Source organism: Rhincodon typus, chromosome 7, assembly GCF_021869965.1.
Source record: "Rhincodon typus isolate 14 chromosome 7, sRhiTyp1.1, whole genome shotgun sequence".
NCBI lineage: Eukaryota > Metazoa > Chordata > Chondrichthyes > Orectolobiformes > Rhincodontidae > Rhincodon > Rhincodon typus.
Genome location: NC_063338.1, coordinates 17,428,114 through 17,450,980, shown reverse-complemented (window position 1 = coordinate 17,450,980; position 22,867 = coordinate 17,428,114). Strand labels below are relative to the sequence as shown.

Here is a 22,867-nt window from a genome sequence, read left to right as displayed (position 1 = left end):
CATATGGTGTAGGTATACCCACAGTAGTGCTCGGAAGGGACTTCTGGAGTTTTAATCCAACATCAGTGATTTTTATTGTGATATTATATATTTTGAGAATCTAGGGAAAAGATAGCAGAGGCATAATAGGGTGTCCTTACTTAAAGTCAGGGTCACGTGTCTGTAAATCATGACTTGAAGTGAAAACTGTTAAAACTGGAGTTAGATTCCATAGGGGCTTCCTTAGCAGAGAAATGAAAATGTTATGCATGTGCCCTCTAAGTTGAAATAAGCACTTGGATTGATTAAATTCCGGTATTGGTAACTAAATTAATTGAAGTAATTTTTAAAATACCTCTATTAAAAAAAACATGTAACATATTACTTACAGTACTTTCTTTAGTGTACTCTTCAGTTTGGAGCTGGGCGTCCACTACCTGGGACATGTGCAAGGAGATTTTCACTCATCAGGTTGAAGGCCACTTGCTGAAGCCCTCACGTTTTCCTGGCTGCGTCATGACTACACCTTGGTGATACTCTGTTTAAGGGGCCACGGCACCCCTTCTTGCTGGTTGATGCTGCCTTTTGAGGTCTATTCAGGCTAGGTTCCAAAGTCTAGGGTATCTATGGACTAGGGAAGATCCAGGGCTGCTGAGTGTGGAAATGGCAATTTATTAGTCTCTAATGGGATGTGAGCATCGCTGGCTAGGCCAGGATTCATTTCCCATCCCTAGATAGCCTTGTGAAGATGAAGGTGAGATGCTTCCTTGAACTGCTGCAGTCCATTTGATGTTGGTACACCTCCAATGCCATTAGAGAGGGACTTCCAGAATTTTGATGAAGTGACAATGAAAGAATGGCAATATATTTCCAAGTCAAGATGGTGGAGGGAAATGTGCAGATGGCAGTTTCCTCTTACATCTGCTACCATTATCCTTCTAGGTAGTTGTGGTCCTGGCTTTGCCCGGTGCTGTCAAAGGAGCCTTGGCGAATTTCTGCAGGCATCTTGTACACATTGCTGCTACTGAATGTCAGTGGTGGAAGGAGTGAATGGTTGTGGAAATGTTGCCAATCAAACGGGTTGCTTTGTCTCGAATGGTGTCAAACTTCGAGTGTTGTTAGAGCTGCCCTCATCCAGGAAAGTGGGGAGTGTTCAATCACACTCCTAACTTTTGCCTTGTAGCTGATGCATAGGTTTTGAGAAGTCAGGAGGTGAGAGATTTGCTACAAGATTCTTAATATCTGACCTGATGTTGTCACCACAGTACTTAAAAGACTGGTCCAGTTCAGTTTATTTTCAATGATAATCCCCAGGACGTTGGTAGTGGGGGAATTCAATGATGGTGAAGCTATTGAATGTCAAGGGACAATGGTTTAATTCGCACTTGTTGAATGTTTATTGCTTGACACTTGTGTAGTGCAAATGTTACTTGCCATTTGTCAGCCTAAACCTGGATATTGTCCAGATCTTTTGCATTTGGGCATGGGCTGCTTCAATAGTATGTGGTTGTTGTATCACTTAAAAAGTATTGAGTAATGATTTGGGGGAGAAAAATGGATGTGGAGAAAGGGCAGGGACTGAGGAATGGAGCGTTTCAGTTGAAGGGGTATACCTAGAACCCAGTATATTTTAATTTGTGATTCTACATTTCACAGTCTAAGAATAAGGGGTAAGTCATTCAGGACTGAGATGAGGAAGAATTTCTTCACTGAGTTGTGAATTGATCAAGGAAGTTCTTGCTGCAGTTGCATGCTAAGGTGAAAGAGCAGTGTTCCAAAAGCTTGTTATGACCCATTAATCCAGAACATTTTGTGTATTAACCAATTCTTAATCCATGGTAATACATTACTCCCAATACGGTGTGCAGTAATCTTTTACGTGGCAACTTATCCAATGCTTCTGAAAATCAGAGTACACTACATGTACTGGTTCTCCTTTATCAACTCCGCTTATTATGCTCAAAGAATCCTCCAGTTTTTTAAATGTGATTTCCCTTTCACAAAGTCATGTTGGTTGACTGCATTTGATTACTACAATTGCAGTGTAAAGCTGGGTTGTGTGGGAAACCTAAACCGTGAAAGCATCGAGCATTCTCTTCTTCCAAACTGAAATGTGTTGGAGCGAGCAATTTAAGCATTGAATTGTAGGGATACAGAATGGCTGGATGGGTCATGAAATTTACTGAATGACTGCCCGAATGAAGAGATTAGCAACAAGATTTCACTTTGTTTAGCTTTTACTTTAACAGAAACTGGAACTAATGCAAAGTACGTCTATATTAAAGGTAAATGATACTTTGCCTAAAAAGGTAAATTTCGTTTTAAATATTAAGTAGCACAAAACAAGTCTTCTGCATCCACAAGAGTCTGCTTCATTCCCTGCGGAAATATGACACTACGTAAGTGCAGACTTATGACCATAAGATATAAGGTGCAGAAGTAGGCCATTTGTCCCATCGTGTCTGCTCCACTAGTCAATAAGATCATGGCTGATCTGATTATCCTCAACTTCACTTTCCTGTCTTTTTCTCCGTCACGTTTGATTCCCTTACTGATTAAAAATCTGTCTATCTCATCCTTGCATATACTTAGTGAGCCAACCTCAACAGCCCTCTGAAGAAATCTACTGATTCACTACACTCTGAGAGAAGAACTTTCTCCTCATCTCTGTACTAACTGGGCAGCCCCTTATTCTGAGATTATGCCCTCCAGCTGTAGGCTCTCCCACAAAGGGAAACAACCTCTCAACGTCCAACCCTGTCAAGCATGCTAAGAATCTTATGTTTCAAGATCACACCCAGTAACTCCCCTTTTTGTCATTAATTCATTTATTTTGTTCTCAACACTATGTGCATTTAAGTAAAATTCCATTAATTTTCTCTTTTCACTGTTTTCCCCTCCTTAACCCTATTGTCTGTTTTTCTGTGTTTGTGCACTGTCCCATTCTGCGTCTTGTTGCCCTGCATTGTTCTGTATCCATTTGCTTTGTACGCCTGCATTTCTCCTCTTCGCAAACCCCTCCCACCCCTACTTAGTTTCACAAAATGCTGTTTTGTTTATTGATGGGATGTTAGGTTAGGAGTCCTAGTCTGAGTTTTACCACTGTTTCAAAGGTACAAGGCACACTTCTATAAATCCTTTTTCTCTTGGGTAATGATAAATCTGATCATGCAGCTTTCCAGAGCTGCTTTTCAGCTGGCTGAACAAAAATGCATCAATTTACTTTTGTCCATGGAACACCCAGCTTTTCGGTGTTTCCTAGCTACTCATAGCTTTCCAGATTTTAGAGCTTTGTCACTATCTGTCACATTGCCTCAAGGAGCTTGTGGCTCATTTTTTTGCTAAATTAGAAAAAATAGCCTCTTGTTAAGTTATTTGCTTCTTGCAAGAATTCAGACAGTTCCTCTTTTTGTATCTGCCTACTTTACCTTTATTCCTGCATCTGAGCGCTTATTACTTTCATAAGATAGTTCCTCTGTTGTAGTTGCAGCTACAGAACTTCTTTCTTAAATTCCTTACCGTTGCTGGTCAAGGGTTGCCAGATCAAATGTTCCAGATTCTTTTATTATCCAAGAAAGATACAATTATGTTCTGTGATTGATACAGCTCTTTAAAAATCTTCTTCAAACATTTTTAAACCCACTTATAGATTCCCCAAGAGTTTTGAAGAAATTTTAAATTCCTCACAGTACTGCTCGGTCAAAAATTGTCATGCTGAGATATGGTACTGGTTGGTAAAGGGTTTTCATTGCACAACACTGGAATATGCACTAGCCTGTTGTTTGGGTATAGTAATAGCCTGGTGGATACCTGGTAGATATCCCATTGAAACTGGGACACAATACTGGTGGATACAACCCTGTCGCTCTACCACTCGGGTACAGTGCTGATGAATGTAAGTATATCCTAATAACACTGACGCAATGCTGATGAGTACCAGTTTTAGGCAGTCAAAAGGTGACTTCCTAGCTGCAAAATTCCCAGCTTCTGACTTGCACTTGTAACCATAATATTATGTGGCTGGTTCAGTTAAGTTTCTGAAAAGTGGTAAACTCTAGGGTGGGGGATTTTGAAATGGTGATGGAATGTCATGACTGATCAGATCCTCTTGTTGGAAATGGTTATTGTCCAGTACTTACGTGGTGTGAATACTTCTTGCCACAATCGGCTGAAGTCTGAATGTTGTCCAAGTCTTGCTTCTTGAAGTCACAATCTCCTCTGTTATCTGAGGGGCTGCAAATGGAACTGAGCTCCATTCAGGACATAATAATCCATTTGATTGGCTCCTCATCCTTAAACATTTAAGAACTCAATGTTAGAACTAGGAGCAGATGTAGGCAATTCAGCCCCTCGAGCCCACTCTGCCACTCCCCATATGATCATAGCTGATCTCATCTCAACCTCAATTCTACATTCCTGCCGGCTTCCTGTAACACTTCAACTCATCACTAATTAAAAATCTGCCTATCTTCTTCTTAAATATACTCAATTCCCCAGCATTTATCGCATGCTGGGGTACTGAATTCCACAGATTCGTGACCTTTGAGAGAAGTAATTACATTTCATCTCTGATTTGAATCTGCTACCCCTTATCCTAAAATGACCGCTCATTCTAGTTTGTCCCACAGGAGGAAACTTCCTTTCTATGTCTACTTTGACAATTCCCTTTAGCAACTTGTATTCTTCAATTAGATTGTTTGTCATTCTCCTGGACTCTAGAGAGTATAGGCCTAAACTGCTCAATCTATCTTCGTAAATCAAACCCCTCATCTCTAACCAATTTCATAAATCTCCTCTGAGCTGCCACCAATGCAACAACACCCTCTTAATAAGGAGACCAAAGCTGTACACATCTCACTCTTGATGGGGTAACATTTGGTGTGGAGAACTATGTATCGTATTGCCTGATTAGTGTTTGGGACAGTTTGATACAGCTGAGTATCTTGCCAGGCCATTTCAAAGGACAGCTAAGAGGTAACCATATTCCTGTGGCTTTGATGTCATTATGTAGGCTAGACTATATGAGGATGGCAGATTTTCTTCAAGCATATTGGTGAATTATGACTATGTGGAGCACTAGACCATTCTCTTTGGGGGAGGGGCCAGTAACATTCTGATCGCTTGACACACACCACTTCTTCCGAGTCCAATTTACCCTTTCTAAGGTTCAGTGTCCAAAATTAAACATGATAACTCCAGATGTGATTAGAATTGAGGCTTTGATAAATGGTGGGTTTTTTTTGTTGATTTTAATTCCAATCAAAATCCTGAAAAGGAGGAGGCGATTCATCACCTTGAACTTATTCAACCCTTCATTGCGAGCATTCTGAATTACATCTTATCTTGGTCCATCTGCCTTGACACAATGTCTTTGTCTAGATAATAGCTATCAATATCACATTTAAAGTTTTTAATTGAGCTGTCATCTGCTTTTTGTTGGAATGAGTTCCACGTTGACCATTGAGTGTAGACAAGTGTTTTCTAGTTTCTGTGCTGAATATCCTGGCTTTTATAGCTATTGGTTTGACTCCTTATTCTGTGCTCTTCCACAAGTGGAAAACATTACTCTGCCAAGATCATGAACTTTGGTTCCTTTTTATTTGTCCTATCTATTAATTCAAATCAAAATCATGAAAATGCTCCTTGACCTTCTGTATTTTAGCAAATGCAAGAGTAGTTTGTCAGCTCTGGTGGATTCACTAGAATATTACATCTCACTCCTTCCAAGATGATTTATCTATTCTAAGTTTCAATGCCCAGAACTGAACATTGATTCCAGATGTGAATTAAGCAAGGTTCTGATAAATCATGGTTTGTTTTCATTTGTGGCAATGATCCTCATCTTGAGCTCTTCTGTATAGCAGGGAGCTGAATAACATTCAGGTGTGTTGTGGTTACAACTGTGACCAGATGTCTTTTAAGCTGTTTGTGTCTTACTACATATTTACAGAGAGCATGATAAAACAAGAGTAGAATTACAAACTCCATGCACTCCAGATATTAACATACCCCAAATTGCTTCCACCCCGTCTCTCGCATGTTGCCACCATATGCACCTACAATCACTCTCCTCCCTGTTATGGTTTAGGTTTGATATTGCTACAGTTAATCAGTGAATATTCAGACCAGAGGTGCCCAGGGAGTAAGATACTGCTTCTGAAGCTTGCTTTGGTTTTGTGCAGGGGCACTGTTAAGAGGTTTGTGTGGGATTTCTGAAGAAATGTAAATCCTTTGGGTTGAGAAAATACCCAGACAAGGTTTGCTAAAATGTTACAATTTTCAGCAGGAGCAGTAAACAATCTATATGAGGCCAATGGCTCAGTCAGATTTTTAAAAAAATTTACACTGTCTCTCTTAAAGCTATCTTCATTCCTTTCCCACCCTGTTCCAATATTTATCCATCAGTAAAGTATTGGAGACTCACTCTTGAGTGTTGGCTGTTCCATTTACAAGGCCTTCATCTCCTCCTTATTCCTGCTCCTACCAACACTGCATTACTGGATCTTGTTGGAGCCTTTCTTTTACATAATTTTCTGGAATTTCAAGTTAATAATGGCATAGTGAAGAGAAATAGGACCTTACTGTCCATCTGCTTAAGCGGTAAGAAAGAGAATGAAGAAGGTTAAAGAAGCAGGTTGAATTTGTTGATGAATTCACTGTGGACTAAGATACAGAAAGAAATATTGCAATGAGAGAGAAAGAAGCAGAGAAAAACTTTTTTAGAAATAAATTCATTTTCTTAAAAAAATCAACAATTGGCTGCATGCAGGAATGAGATTCTACATTTTAAAAATTTTGGATCAACCTGTTCAGAAATGTTATGACACACCTCTGGGACAGGTGCGACTTGAATTCTGACCTTCTGGCTCAGAGATAGAGACAGGTACCACTGCACCACAAGACTCTTCTCCACAGTTTAAATTCCCTCTCTAAGTGAAACACGTCAATTGGTAGACCATTAACGATTATCAGGAACAAAAACAAAGTTGCTGAAAAAGCTCAGCAGGTCTGGCAGCATCTGTGGAGGAGAAAACAGAGTTAACGTTTTGGGTCCGGTGACCCTTCCTCAGAACGATTAACGATTATCATGTTGCTAAAAAGGTAATTGCACATAGGTTCCTGCCTCAATATGCTCCAGTTAGTTTACTGGAAACTGATGTGTATCTCTTAGTGTTGTAAGATGAATCCCCATCAAGCTTTAAAGTCGACCTGAGATTTGCTGCCAGCATTCCCTTTTCCCAGTAGGCATCACAGGGCCTGCTTGGTCCAGTATGGTAGATGACAACGGAATGATAGTCTAATGAGAAGTGGCTGTTCTCTAATAAAAATGTAGCTTATTGATGGAATGATAGCAACTGTATACAAATTATATTGGTATGATAACCTTAGTAATAATGTCTGTCAAGGAGACCTCAGTGTTAGGTCATGCTGTGCCCGAGTCCACGTGACGACATTGCTGCTTAATGTACTCCTCAGTGTTAACCCTTTCAGACTCTCAGCCTTATAGAAGTCTAGGAGGCTAATGGGGAAGTTTCATCGATGTGAAGCCAACAGTGTAGTTACCTAACTCGTCTTAAGTTGACTGTAAGTCTTTAATCCCATGAACCTGCTGCCCACCTTGCATATTTATAACAGCATATGTCTTTGACACATTATTTTTCTTGTAAGATCTAGCCTGCAGGTGACGTTGAAGTACAGTTCTAGAGATGCTTCACTTAAGTGGCCATTCCAGGGAAGAATACCTCACTGAAATGTTGCTTTAGCTATTTGGGTGGTGCAGACAAACCTCAATCTGACTTTGTTTGGAGTGTTCATACAAATATGCTTCTCAAAAAGAGATACAGTCGGTTCTGCTATAATGTGTGTTTCTTCGATGCAAATTGGCTTTAACGTGATTGAAGAATTTAGACTGCTATTTGTAGAACGCGAACTTTCTTTACCTGTATTGGCTAATACGCGATTCCGTTAGTTTAAGTGGTGCGGCCATTGCACAATTTTCTTATAACATGAAAACAGAACTCTTCTATTATATCAGAACCGACTGTACTGGATAAAATTTCTTGTTCTCTGGCCAATTTCCGCATTCCTTTTGCTGCCCCCTGATCTTTCTGTTTCGCATCGGTCTTCCGGATTATTATTGGGTATGTGAACCAAAGCTGGTAGTAGCCTGGCCTATTGTCTCAGTTCTTCACTGGATGATGCAGCTGTCCATATAGCTTCTCCACGGGATTCACTTTTTCCTCAGGATTCCCTAATTTTGAGTTTGAAGTGAAGGGATGTGTGAAATAGTTTCTCTCGTGGTGCAGTTGTTGTGAATCATGCACACTTTATCTTTGTTTTCAGTGGCAAGTGACAGTGCAACAGTGTTGAACTCATCCGCCTCAGGCACAGTATTGAAATCTGACCTTGTAGAGGAAGTTTTGGCTTCAGCTCTTATCACTTCACTGCTCCACATATTGTTACAAGGAGCAGGGAGAGAAGGAGCTCTTTAAAATTGCTCATCACTAAAATGCTAAAGTAATTCTTACTGTATTGCAAATTAGATGAATACAGTGGAGTTATAGACTCTTGCAACAGATATTTTACGCCAGATTGTGTGATTCTGAATTATGTGCTGATATAGATGTGTGTATCCACTGAAACAAAAATATAAATTGACTCTGCCTTCTCTCCACAGATGCTGCCAGATTTGCTCAGTTCCTCCAGTTTCTGTTTTTGTTTCACTTCAACAGTTCTTTGTTTTATGTTATTGAGATTCTTGCTGCTGTAGAACAAATTCATGGGGTTGCCATTAGTTGGGGCTTTTTTTTACATCTTCCAGCTTGACCTTTTGTGACTTAACGTGCTGGAAGTGCAGTTTGATAACAGTGGTGCAAGGAGGACCTTAGACTATAGGTAGTAATGTTCACTATCTGCTTAAACAATTACATTTAAGCATAGAGAAAGAAAAAGAAGTACAACAGAATGGAAAACTAAATTTTCATTTTGGGATATTTAAGTTCATGGTTACTAATTATTCAGTGCAAACATTGTTGAAATCTCAATTACTGAAAATATTGATACCGTTTGATAATTGTATTTATTCAGTATGTCAACTTGCCTCTGATAATAACTGTTGGAAAATATGCCACTGATTTTAGTGAGTACTGTGGGATGCCATGATGCCTTTGACCAAATATGATACAAAGGGTCTTAACCTTCCTTCAAGAGGAGGAAACTTGATTTACCTCCTGTTCAGGATTGTTTCTGAGGACAGATAATAAAGCATGCTTTTTATCATTTTAATAACTGTATCATTTTATTTTTGTGTTTTTGATCGTGGACTGAAATGGGAAAATACCTTTACTTTAAACTAAAGATTGTAGAAGGGATTACTGCACTTATTGTAAACGCTGTTTACACTTGTTTGTTTAACAGTGACAGACATTCAGTTGCAGACGAACTGGCACCAGGCCCTTTTACAAAGGGAGATTCAGTCAGCAACAAGTAGCTGATTGGTCTGTGGAGTGATAACCAGTTGCTGAATATAAAGGCCCTCTGCCTGCCAACAACCATGTCATTGGTTTGTAGGCAGCTCAACAGCTCGAGGGTATAAACAAGACAGCAATAAGGCTTTGGATCTCCAGAAGTAGTCGCATCCCTGTCTCTGCAGTAAAAAGAAACCTAGGGTCTGAAGAAAGCCAGTTTATTTTCCCTTTCCAATTGCTGTAAGCTTTTGGTCTAGCTAATAAGTCAGAGACTTTATAAGTTGTGAACCAGTTGCTCTCTGCCTCCTGCAAGCAAGTTAAAATACCTGCACCAAAGAGATTGAGGAACAAGTCCTAGCAAACTAAAAGGAGCATCTCAGCAAACCCTGTTGGACAGGGACCATTGAATCCCTCCACCCATTCACTTCTTATTTGTGTCTTTTTGTATGTGTATGTAGGGAAAGTTTTATTAAGGTGGATAACATTTTAACTCGTAGAGATAAATATTGACAGTTCATAGCTGTGTTTTGAATCTGTTTGTTTGTAATCTGTTTCTTAAGTACAGAAACCTGGTCCATGTTTCTGTTTACCTGATCAAAAGACAGATAAATTAGGAAATTTTGCATATCTTTAAAAACTTTAAGTTTTGTGATGACTCTGGAAGTAGCAGAGTGCTTGATACCCGACACACATCCCCAGCCGGATGTGACGTAAACTTTGGACCTGGCTATTTCAGTATTTCCCTTGTTGACCTCTTATCACCCAAAAACCTGAACTCATCCAAAGTTCCAAACTCAAACCTGTAGTTTCTTACATCCATTGGTGTCATATTCACTGGCATATATTGCCCCCTAATATATCAGTGCCTTCATTTAAAAACTCTAATCCTCATGCTCAAATCACTCTACTGCCTGTCCTTCCCTATCTCCCATAATGTGCTCCCATCCAGGAATTCTGAGAGCTTATGTTCCCAAAACTCTAAACATCCTACATATCACAATACACAATAGACCAAACTCTAAGGTCTGGAGATCTCTTTCAAGCTCTTTCCTCTTCAACCTGCCTCGCGTTTTAATAACCTCTGAGAAACAACTCACGTTCATCAATTTCCTCATCTGTGGTAAGATTTTCTCCTTTGGCTTCACATCCATTTTTGTGTAATTTTACCTTGCTATGTGTCTTGGGATATGACTTGGGTGTGATCGAAATGTTCCTGCCATCTCTTGTCTTGTATAGGCAGATGCCTGGCCACAATTTGGCAACATCCCCCAAATTTCATTGTGGGGCATCCGGCTCTGACACAATCATGAGAATAGCCTTTCGGCTATATGTAATCATTTTATAAAAAGTATATTTGAGTTATAGGGCTCACGGAATAAAAATACAAGTTGGTAGATTGGGGCAAACCTTTCATTAGGGTGCCCATTCCACAGTCTCTCCTTTCAGTTAATGACTGTAATATTTGTTTGCTATTTTGTTTCACATGCACCCTTTCTACATACTTGATATGTTTTGGTTAGCTTTTGTTAATTTGCCTTATGTTTCAAAAAGGCGACAGATAAACAACGCGCTCTCGAGGAAACCAAAGCTTACACGACCCAGTCGCTAGCAAGTGTGGCCTACCTGATCAACACCTTGGCAAACAATGTCCTTCAGATGCTGGATATCCAGGCATCCCAGCTCCGACGCATGGAATCGTCAATTAATCATATCTCTCAGGTAGGCTTACGTGGGTCTTTTCACAGCCCTTTAATTCTGTCAGTAATTTTTGGCTATTCTGCTGTGATGAGATGTTAGTTTTTCTTTATAAACGCATTTTACTCTTGTCCAGCTTGCAATTTTAGTCTTTGAACCTACCTCTTACAGTTGACATCCTTTTTCTCTGCACTCATTCTTGCTCCAAAGATGCCAGTTGTCTCCACAAATACATACACACAGCTGGTGTTTATGGACGTAAACAATCATGTCTTTCAAGATTTTAATTATCGTCAGCATGGGCAGCATGGCCTGTTCTCATGTAATGTCCATGGGAAAACTTTCTGCCAGGGCCTTCCCCTTCCTGTTTTATGTTATGGCACAGTTTCAATAAGCCTCTACTGCATCATCTTACAGCATGTCTCAGTGGGTCTTCTTTTTGTCTCTGTTTATTTACGATGCTGTATTCATATACCTGTTTGACTACACCTTGACTGCCGTATTCAAATGCTGTTTCTAATATTTATTTAGCCTGCTCCCTTTGAGTCGAAGAGCTCCTAGCTCATCAGGCAGAAGTGAATTGAAAAATTTCTGACTTCTGAGCTTTTTATGTAGTTTTATCAACTCTTTAACTGATATTAGCATGTGTTTCTAAGTAAACAGTGAAACTCAGTAACTACCTGAGTTAAGGAAAGTACACCTGTGTTCCTTCGTGGATCCTTATTTGCCCTTGCTGTATATGCCTAAGCCTGGACATCAGTGATGGCTTAATAGGAGAAGAGTTTGTATTTATTGTTGAGATTCAGACTGGAGGAGACAGTTGGTCATGTGCATAATTAACTAATAGTTACAGCCCAAAGCAGGGGTTAATTCGAATTTATGCAACTTGGCAACATGCTCCCTGGGTGCATTGACTCTAAAAGAATCCATCAGAAGTGAATAAGAACTTTTCAGCAAATCTGTGCGTGTTACCTCCAAAGATATAATTTGGAAGCCGGTTCAGTATAATGATTCATTGCTGCATCCTACAGAAAACCTTTTTCAATTGCCTTTAACCATCAGATATCACTATCTGTGTCAGTTGTGTAAACATATTTGAACTTTCTCATCCGGCAGGGATTCATATGAGCTAAGCCCGGATTTCTGACTCCCTCTCCCGGTACCAGCTATTTAACACAAATGCAAACTGCCCGTAAGTTTTAAGAAAATATCACTTTGTGGGAGCAATCATTTTGTCATCAGATTTGTGACCAAATGTGGTGATGCATCCTAGTCAGTACTTTGAGTGAATTCTTTCCTGACATGGAAATTCCTTTCCCATGATAGCCCTCAACCCAAAAGTGCAATTGGAGCATTTTTCAAATTTTATTTTGATTTTTACTAATGTAACTGCACCACATATCCACCTGTTGCAATGGCATCTCCATTCGCTGGAAATCAGTGCATGAATATCCTCCCTTGCGGAACCATTACCACTTGTAAAAAGTCATCTAAACACTCACCTTTTCGGTTATACTTTAGGTAAGCACATTGAGCTCCTCAGTAGTCTCCTGTTTGACTACTTTGAAACACTTTGGGAAGTCTTTCTAGACTAAAAATGCTGTACAAGTGGAAGGCTTCTATTTTCAAAAAAATAGTGAAGGTAATGAACTTACTGAAAAGTCACAGTCCTGAAATGTTAACTTATTTTGTGTATCCACAGGTGCTACCGAAGCTGCTGAGTGTTTCCAGAATTTTGTTTTCCATTGAACCTCTCCAGTGGGGAAACCGCCATCCACACCAACCCTCCAAAAAGCATTCTACCCAGACCCACCTATCTCTCTACCCCAGCATTTCCCATGGCTAATGCACCTAACCCACACATCCCTGAACGCTATGGGTAGTTTAGCATGGCCATTCCACCTAACCTGCACATCTTTGGACTGTGGGAGAAAACCAGAGCACCCAGCAGAAACCCACGCAGGCACAGGGAGAACGTGCAAATCCCACATAGACAGTTGCCGGAAGGTGGAATCGAACCCTTGTCCTCGGCACTGTGAAGCAGTGCTACCCACTGAGCCACCGTATCACCCATGTTTTTTTTCCCCTTATTTTTGATTTCCAGCATCTGTTGTATTTTGCTTTTGTTTCAAACACTTATGAGTCTGTATTACTAACAACATAGTAACCTCCATTATTTGATGATTTTAAACAAATATTTAACACTACCTTCATCCATGTAACAGTGCAGTTCCAAGATATTGTGATAGTTTTATCTTTTGACAGCGAAATGTGAGAAATGTTTCAGATGTTTAATAAATTGACAGCATCAGTGTTAACATTGAATCCTCTCTGGTGGAAGAGAAAAATATCTTCAACTGATTCAATTTGAGATGGGAAATGTCATATGTGAGTTGCCATACGTAGGACTGTTACATAGTATCAGCAGCACAAAAACAGTCTATTTTAGCTTACCTGGCCTGTAACCATGTTTATACTCAACACAAGCCTTCTCTCATTCTGGATCTTTATACTCCGCCCTATATTCCTCTCCCCCTTTTTGTTGTGTATTCTTTCCTATGAGGAATTCAAGAAGAAAACCTCCTTTAAATGCAACTTATCATTTTCACTTTTGGTCCCTCAGAGATTTGGTCACTTGGTGGCAATATAAGCCTGGAACCTCTGGAAATCTTTATAGCTAATGAAATGTGGACATTGAATTTGGACACAGCCCATTTGCACACTGCAGGGTCCCACAAACCGCTGTGAATCTGTCAAACCTGGAACTTAAGCATAAAGCAGGCCAATCTGGACTTCAGAAATCTAGGAGAAACTACATTCCAGGCTTGACCTGGAATACAGCACAAAAAGCCCAATTATAGGATGGTCTAGGAAAATCAGAGATGGAATGTAAGCCTTCCCCAGACATTGAGAAAATTAGCATATTCTTTAAACATTGTACCTCATGCCGCCCTACTGAAACAGAAAGTCGGTGCTGCTGATGTAATCAGTGTGCAATCGGAAATGGAATTTGGCACTCAGTCCGTAAATGTGCAGTGCTATTGATGTCATCGTTGTGTGACAATTATCGGCGGAGTGCCTGATACCTCACTTACATCCACCTCACTGTCCTTTTCACTGCTTCACTTGCTGCCGCCTTCATTGCCTTGATTATGTCTTTGCTTTTTTAAAATTTATTTGTGGGATATGGGTGTCACAGCTTGGCCAGCACTTATTGCCTAATTGCCCTGAAGAGGGTGGTGGGGAGCTGCCCACTTGAACCGCTGCAGTTCACCTGCTCTTGGTTGACCCACAATGTCACTAGGGAGGGAATTCCAAGATTTTGACCCAGCGACAGTGAAGGAACAGTGATATATTTCCATGTCAGGATGGTGAGTGGCTTGGCGGGGAAATTGAAGGCGGTGGTATTCCCATGTATCTGCTGCCCTTGTCTTTCTAGATAGAAGTGGTCATGGGTTTGGAATGAGCTGTCTGAGGATCTTTGGTGAATTTCTGCAGTGCATCTTGTAGATAGTTCTCACTGCTGATGCTACTCAGTGTCAGTGATGGAGGGAGTGGATGCTTGTGAATGTGGTGCCAATCAAGCAGGCTGTTTTGTCCTGGATAGTGCCAAGCTTCTCGAGTTTTTGGAGCTGTACCTATCCAGGCAAATGGGGAGTATTCCATCTCACTCCTCACTTGTGCCTTGTAGTTGCTGGACATGATCTGGGGAGTCAGGAGGTGACTTGCTACAGTATTTCTAGTCTCTGACCTGCTCTTGTAGCCACTGTATTTATGTGGCAAGTGCAGTTGAGTTTCTAATCGATGGTAACATCAAAGATGTTGATAGTGAGAGATTGTGATGGTAACACCATTGAATGTCAAAGAGTGTGGATTAGACTGCCTCTTACTGGAGATAGTAATAGCCTGGCATTTATGGTGCGAATGTTACTTGCCTCTTATCAACCCAAGCCTGGATATTGTTCAGATCTTGTATTTGAATGTGGACTGCTTCAGTATCTGAGGAGTCAGCAAAGATGCTGAGCATTGTGCAATCATTGGTGATCATTTTTACTTTGATGATGGGAAAGTCATTGATGAAGCAGCTGAAGATGGATGGGAGCCTAGGACATGACCCTGAAGAACTCCTGCAAAGATGTCCTGGAGCTGGGATGACTGACCTCCAATTTCCTCTGTGCCAGGTATGATTCCAGCCAGCGGAGAGTTTGCCCATGACACTCATGGATTCCAGTTTTTCTAGGACTCCTTGATGCCACAATCGGTTGAATGCAGCCTTGATGTCAAAGGCTGTCACTCACACCTCACCTCTGAATTCAGCTATTTTGTCCATGTTTGAACCAAGGTGGTAATGAGGTCAGGAGCTGAGTAGCCCTAGTGGAACCCAAACTGGGCGTCACTGAGCAAGTTATAGCTGAGCAGGTGCTGTTTGATAGCACTATTGATGACACCTTCCATTACTTTACTGATGATCGAGAGTAGGGGCAGCAGTTTGCTGGGTTGAATTTGACCTGCTTTTTATGTACAGGACATAGTTGGGTAATTTTCCATACTGTTGGGTAGATGCCAGCGTTGTAACTGTGCATGGAACAGCTTGGTTAGGGGAGTAACAAGTTCTGGAGCCCAAATCTTCAGTACTATGGCCGGAATGTCGTCAGGCCCCGTAGCCTTTGCAGTATTCGGTGTCTCCAACTGTTTCTTGATATCACTTTTACTTGTCACTCTAATACCCACCCCTTTTGACAAGTCACTCACCGCCCTGCTCCCAGAGTGGCCCGTGAAGTGTTGGGAGTGGGGCAGTGCTTGATTGGCATCCAAAGTAATGTCCTTTGGTGCAAGTAGCTACCTTCAACATTACTAGCAGCGATGTCACAGGCAGTGTGGTTGCACCTGCAATTCTGTCACCAACTGCAGTTGCGATGGCAGCAACTGCAACTGTTTTAGATGCATCAGATGAATATTGTGGTACTTGATAAATGGTCTTCCATCCAAATATTTGGGACACAATTTGCACTTGCCAAACCTATATCTTCTGCACATTATTTATTTATTTGTTTATGCCAGAACTAGAAACTGGCACCTCTCAAATATTATTTGATATCTAATAGTTTCTTCAGAAATGAATTAAATACTGGGAGGATGACCCAGGGATCTTTCATGTGCCATTTGCTTGTTCCAGTGTTTCCCTTGGAGGGAATACATGATCGTAAACAAAGGTTATTCATCACCATTAGACCACCATGAACTCAGATGAGACTCTTCCATGAAGAAACCCAGAAATATTAATGACTGATAAATGTCTGTTCTTAGGATTTCAAATGCTGGCAGGCATCCCAGTTCAATATAATTAGCAGGTCCAGTTTAATTCACTCATTAATTTAATCTGGCACAAAGTGGAGCTCACCCTGGTACAACACCTTATTACAACTCGAGGACAACTGAAATGTTTCACAGTTAATCATGTTCTTTTGAAATGGTACTATTGCCGAAAAGTGTGCAGCAAGATCCCATAGGCAGCAAACAAAGAGTAATAACGGACTTGAAATCTTTTGCTGTTCATCAAGGTACTAAGAGAACTGCTGTTTTGCAGATGAAGGTTTCAATTTAATCTGAAATAAGAACTGCTGACAATACAGCAACTCCTCAATATTTTAATGGCGTATTAGTTCAGTTTGAGAGTGGAGCCTCAATCCACAGTCTTCTGACTTTGAGGTGCTAATGGAAATCAAACGGAATTGTAGAAAAATTGTAGAAAAGTCATCCCAGACCTACCACTTCTAAATACAAGTTTTACAGTACAGTAAAGTACAAGAAAATATTGTCTGACCAAGCACGTCTTCCTGACCCCTCTACTCCCCTGTCATACAAAAGGATTATTGCCTCTGCCACATCCTGGTACATACCTCTTCCCACAGCACCATTCCATGATATCGTTGGAGGTATAATACCTTTTTACCTGTATCTGCATGGACCCGAGGCCCCAAACAACTTTGCCGGTGAAGCTGCAATTTACTTACACTTTTTGCAATTTAGTGTAGTGTTCACTGCTCAAAATACATTGCAAGATGGTTATGTAGTCTGTATTTGTCTCTTCAGAATATCTCTGCTCAGACCCCAAGCATTAACCTGACCTTCCAGTTGCTTGCCTTTTTACTTTAACACCTTGCTGTCTCTCATATTTCTGTTCTCAGCCTGCTGTAGTATTCTAGCAAAGTTCAACACAAGCATGAAAGACAGCACCTGTTTTTTTTCATTAGGGACTTTAAAGACTTGTGGACTCATCATTAGAGTTCAGCAATTTCAGACCATGAATTTTGCCCTCCATTTTGATTGACACTTGTCCAAGAAAATGTCTGTTTTTGTTTTCAAGTTTTGATTTCAGGCAGAGCTGACTTTTTCTGCCATTAAGACTTATTCTGGACCAGTGCACCGTTTATTTACTATGACCATTGCCACTTACTCCCCCCCTGTTGTTCCAGAGCAATGTGGTTGATTCTTAACTGCCCTATGGACAATTAGAAATAGGTGAAAAGTACTGACCTAGCCAGTGATGCCCTCAACATGTGAATGAATTTAAAAAAAAACTTATTTAATCTGTTTATCTCTTTAACCTATCCCAGAGCTTCGTTTTTGTTTTCCATCCTCTCCTTCCCCTTTTCAACAATGTAAAATATTTCATATTTCTACCTCTCTTCAGGCAGAGGGAAGAGTTTCTTAAGTTGTCATACTGGATTAAAAACATTAAATGGTTCAGTCCATAGTACTCTTGAGGCCCTGCAGGAAAAGGAGATGTTTGATCCTGTTGGATGGTTCCCTGAGCAGATATTTGGAGGAACACCTCATCTTCATAATTTTCAAATAAGACGACAGTTAGAAAGGCTGTCTCCTTCTTATCATTCATGTATACTTGAAGTCTATGCATCACCACATGCTGCCATTTAGACGGTTGCAGTGGAGAAGAGACAGCTAAAGATCCCTTTGTGAAATACGATTTTGCAAAGGTCTGGAGAGCAATACAATGGTTTTTGTTGAGGTTCATCCCAAACAGCTCTGCAGGATTCTGTCTGTTCCCCCTGCCATACACTAAGACAAACATCAGCTGCGACCGGAGGAAGGATGTACTGGCCCTGGAGCAGATTCAGAGGAGGTTCACGAGAATGGTCCCAGGAATGGAAAGCTTAACATATGAGGAACGTTTGAGGACTCTGGGACTATACTCATTGGAGTTTAGAATTCGGGGGGGAGGTGGGGGATCTAACTGAAACTTTCAGAATACTGAATGGCCTGGACAAAGTGGATGTTGGGAAGATGCTTCCATTGGTAGGAGAGTCTAGGACCTGAGGGCACAGCCTTAGTGTAAAGTGACGACCTTTTAGAACAGTGAACAGGAGAAACTTCTTCAGCCAGAGAGTGGTGAATCTATGGAATTCACTGCCACAGAAGGCTGTGGAGGCCAGGTCATTGAGTACATTTAAGACTGGGATAAATAGGTTCTTGATTATCAAGGGGATCAAGGGTTACGGGGAGAAAGCAGGAGAATAGGATTGAGGAACTTATCAGCCATGATTGAATGGCGGAGCACTCGATGGGCTGAATGGCCTAATTCCTGCTCCTATGTTTTATGGTCTTATAGACCATCAACTTAGTGGAAGACACTCTTTGGTCCACCTGAACTCTGGTCTTCCACTACAAAAAGTTGTCATCAACTGAGTATTGCAGACTGGATCATTGCATAGTCTAGGGCTATGTGCTGAAGTACACACTCCTATTGAGACAGCTGCCTCGAAGGCACAAATAGAATTGCCACTCTCTAAGGCCATAGTGCACCAAGGGGTTGTGCACCCTAACCTTATCCTGCCAATATACTTGTCAGTAAATCGGTATAATAACCATCACATATATTGCAGTTGGATTAAGGCACCTAAGAGTGCAACTTGTGCAATGGAGAAAAGTTGTATTTTTGTATGTGCTTTTACATTGTTTCACTATATTTTTGCAAAACAAAACTGTTTCTCTGTCTGCAGATGATGCCAGTCCCCTTGAGTTGTGTCCAGCCCTTTCTGTTCTTGTATTGTAAGCGAATATTTCACAATTTGTTCAAGACTGAATTTCAATACTTGCTGAATTATACATTTCGTCTAATCAGTCTCTCAGATTGATCTTTTATTTGCCTACAAAATTTAAACTGAGTGTCATACCCACCTGCACTGTACCCCATTGTACAGGCTTTAACCCACCACTAATACACCACAGTGACAGTTCAGTACTTTAAACATTGACAGATCTGGATCTCGGTCTACTGTAACAGAGGAGCAGACCATTGAATCACGTAGCATTAAAGCACCAAGAAACCATTTTGTCTTGTTTATGTCAATGTGAGTCAACCAAATTCCCACTTACAAGTGGACTTCTCCAACATTGGTCTATGAAAGGTTTTTGCAATTCTGGACTGTTGCTGGAGAGTATTTTTTTCTACTCTTCTTCAGTTACTTTTGTGGTTACCTTAAATTTTTTGCCTTTCTCTGTGTTTACTAAATGTCCTATCGTAATGAGTCATATAAATTTGATGAGCTGATCTTGACCAAAGTGACATTTGGGGACTTAAAACTGCTTCAATCCCCCTCTGTCACAAATGTGTATCAGTGAGGTATTCTTGTGATGACCACTGTCCTGTGGCCCTGGCTGGAAAATGTCCATTTATGGGCATCAGAAGGAAGTCAGATTAGGTTGGATGATGATGGGCCAGTGTGACTAACAAAACCTGCCAACAATCCATGTGTTCACTTTAGTTGTTGCTTGAGTGAGTAACTGGCAAACAGCTTTCACTTGTGGAACCTTGTACCTCAACTTGAGGCAGTGCTTGCATGGGTGAAGAGAGAGTAAAATCATGAAATGTCAGAAATTCTGTCTTTAAGGATAATTGTTTACCCCCATCCACCTTTGGTGTATCAGAAAGCACCTGTGTAGTTTGAAGGTGTCAGTACAAGTTGTAACTGTATCCACCACTTGGTTAGGATCTAGCTTTGGCTGATGATCGTCTTTGAGAAATCCGTCTATGATTTGAAGACATGTTGACTGTTAAATGTGCCGAGGATTCAGGCAGTCTCCTCTCAATATTCAAATTATATCCAGGTCACCAGGGAGGAGCACTCAGCCAGTTTGACATTTATCAACCATAAACCACAAGAGAGCAAATTACTGCATTGTTTGTTTGCTGCAGTAGATATTGGGATAAAGGAAGTGGTTGTTACATCAGTAAATGTTGCTGTGCTAGATTGACAGCAGCTAGAGCCAGGATCCATCTGTGTTGCTTTGACAACACTTATGCCTGGGTGAGTTCTGTGTTACAGAAGAGATGACACTTCTGGTCTCCATAGTAGCAGAAACAAATGAGACCAGAGTTGTAGCCAATATTTGGATCCCTTAAATCTTTTAATCTTATGTTCTCATTCTCCTGCCCTGAAGTCTTGTTGCTGGCTAGGGAAGGGTTGCAATTATCCTCCTGTGAAATTCCTGATGTTGAGAGCTTGCAGATTTGAATCATTTTAAGGCCAGTCACAGTCATGCCCTGCCCTATGCCTGGCTCAGTTGCATAATTGTCTTATTTTGAAGAATATTTTGAAGTGTGCCAGCCAGCAGCATCCCGTAGTTTGTCATTTGGAGTGGAAAACCTGGTCAACTTTCCCTCTTTTCTACTATGGACCTAGATAGCAGTTGTTGCTCCCCCATCTCCTCCATTTGAAGGAAAAAAACAGACCAGGTTTTTACTACTTGTTTCACTCATTCACAGTATGTGGGTGTCACATGTCCATCCCTAATCACCCAGAGAGCAATTGAGAGTCCACCACATTGCTGTGCGTCTGTAGGCCAGACCGGATAAGGAGGGGATGGATATCAGTGAGCCAGATGGATTTTTCCGACAACCGTCAATGGTTTCATGTTCATTGTTGGATTCTTAATTCTAGACTCTCTGTTCAAGTCAGATTCCACCATCTGCTATGGTGGGATTCAAACCCAGGTTCCCAGAACATTAGCTGAGTTTCTGAAGTAATAATCTCGTAATAATAGCACTAGGCCTTTGTCTCCCCTTAAATTATTTGATTATTAGAGTTGAGAACCTCCTTGCTTGTAGCGGAATAGCCCACTTAGGCATCTAGTTTCTACAAAGCTATTGCTTAATCTGTCTGCTTTGAATGATGACAGCTGTTCAATGAACAAAGACGTTTCACTGAAACAATTATGTGCATTTATAGAGTTCCTTCAATTTAATACAAGTCTCGGCCTGTTTCATCACCAACTCCCAAAGAATCAAAAGTGCATTTGCCCCTGATATTCTCTAGTATAGAATGACTGTAATTTGGTGCAAAGATACTCAGGCAATAAGGAGGCTGAAATACACTGTTTCATAGGCAGGTTCACGGAAAAATTCTATTCTGTTGGATTTGGAACGTATGTTACAACTGAGATGAGAGGAGTGCACTGTCTTTCTTTAGTTCTCGAACTCTACAGGTCATAATTTAATTTAATTTAATTGTTTTACCCAGTTCTCATAATGACCAATTGTATTGTTTCTCTGTTAGAATTAAAATAAAAAGATCCATCAATGAGATTTCTTTTAATAAGCATAAAATTTTTGGATTATTATAAGACAAAACTTACTCGATGAAGATGTAAAACTGGTTAGCACACTGTTTGCAATATGAAGTATCAAACTTTACCCCCTCTAAATAACTTCAAACACGCATCAGGAAAAGCGGGGGAAAGAAAGGATTTCTGTCTGCAGAGGTTCATCTTTTGGGAAAGAAAAATCACTTTTTACCAAGAAATCTTTAGTTCTTGAAGGCAATAGGATAAAGTTTGAGATGCTCAGCTGGCTGCTGGACTGTCATTTTGATATGTGTAGACAGGTATCATCAAACATAGGCAAGGTGTAGAGCTGGTTCAGCAGATTTCTGAAGGGTCCAGACCCGAAATTCAGCTTTCCTGCTCCTCTGATGCTGCCTGGGCTGCTGTGTTCATCCAGCTCTACACCTTGTTATCTCAGACTCCAGCATTGGCAGTTCCTACTATCAAACATAGGCAGTTGTCTCTGGGATTTTTCCAGGCTCAGCTTGGTGAGAGAAAAAACAATATCAAGAAGTCTTCCAGTTGCTTTCAAGAAGGCAATCGGGCTTCACACTAAATTCCACACAAAGTTGCTCCCGAAAAAGGGAAACAAGTTGAACAAATAAACATAATGAACTTTGGATGCTGGAAATCTAAAATGTAAACAGTGTGTGCTGGAGCAATACAGCAGATATGCACAGGCAGCATCTGTAGAGAGATAAGAGTTAACGTTTTGAGTCTAGGGACAAAAGGTGTTACTGGACTCGACAATCATACAGCTCCTTTCTGCAAGTTTCTCAGAACTGAAAATCTGAAACCACTTCCAAAGCCTATGAAACACTGTTCAAGCAGAACAGCAATAAAGCCCAGTGAAAGCATTCAGGGTTTTCCCCTGGTGAGTTCAAACAACCAAGACCATCACTTATATGGAACCATTTGGTTTCCAAGAAATACCTTGGTGGGGGAAAATGTTCTATTGTGTCTTTTCGTTGATCTTAAAAAAGAAACAATGCTATGAACATAATCTTCAAAACTCAAATCTCCAAATTTTGAAAAATGGATCTATCATGCCACCTCCACCCTTGAATAAAGTGAAACACCACTTTCAAATGTGTTTCATTACA

General features: G+C 40.6%; 1 protein-coding gene across 5 annotated transcripts in view; it reads left to right on the top strand.

Moving 5' to 3' along the window:
* The window catches only part of LOC109935313 (abl interactor 2), a 138,184-nt gene that overhangs the window by 52,056 nt on the left and 63,261 nt on the right, over positions 1-22,867 (top strand). For all 5 annotated transcript variants that reach the window (XM_048598793.1, XM_048598792.1, XM_048598794.1 and 2 more), the window contains exon 2: positions 10,998-11,165. In XM_048598793.1, the coding sequence (XP_048454750.1) occupies positions 10,998-11,165 (168 nt within the window). The remainder of the gene's footprint in view (positions 1-10,997; positions 11,166-22,867) is intronic.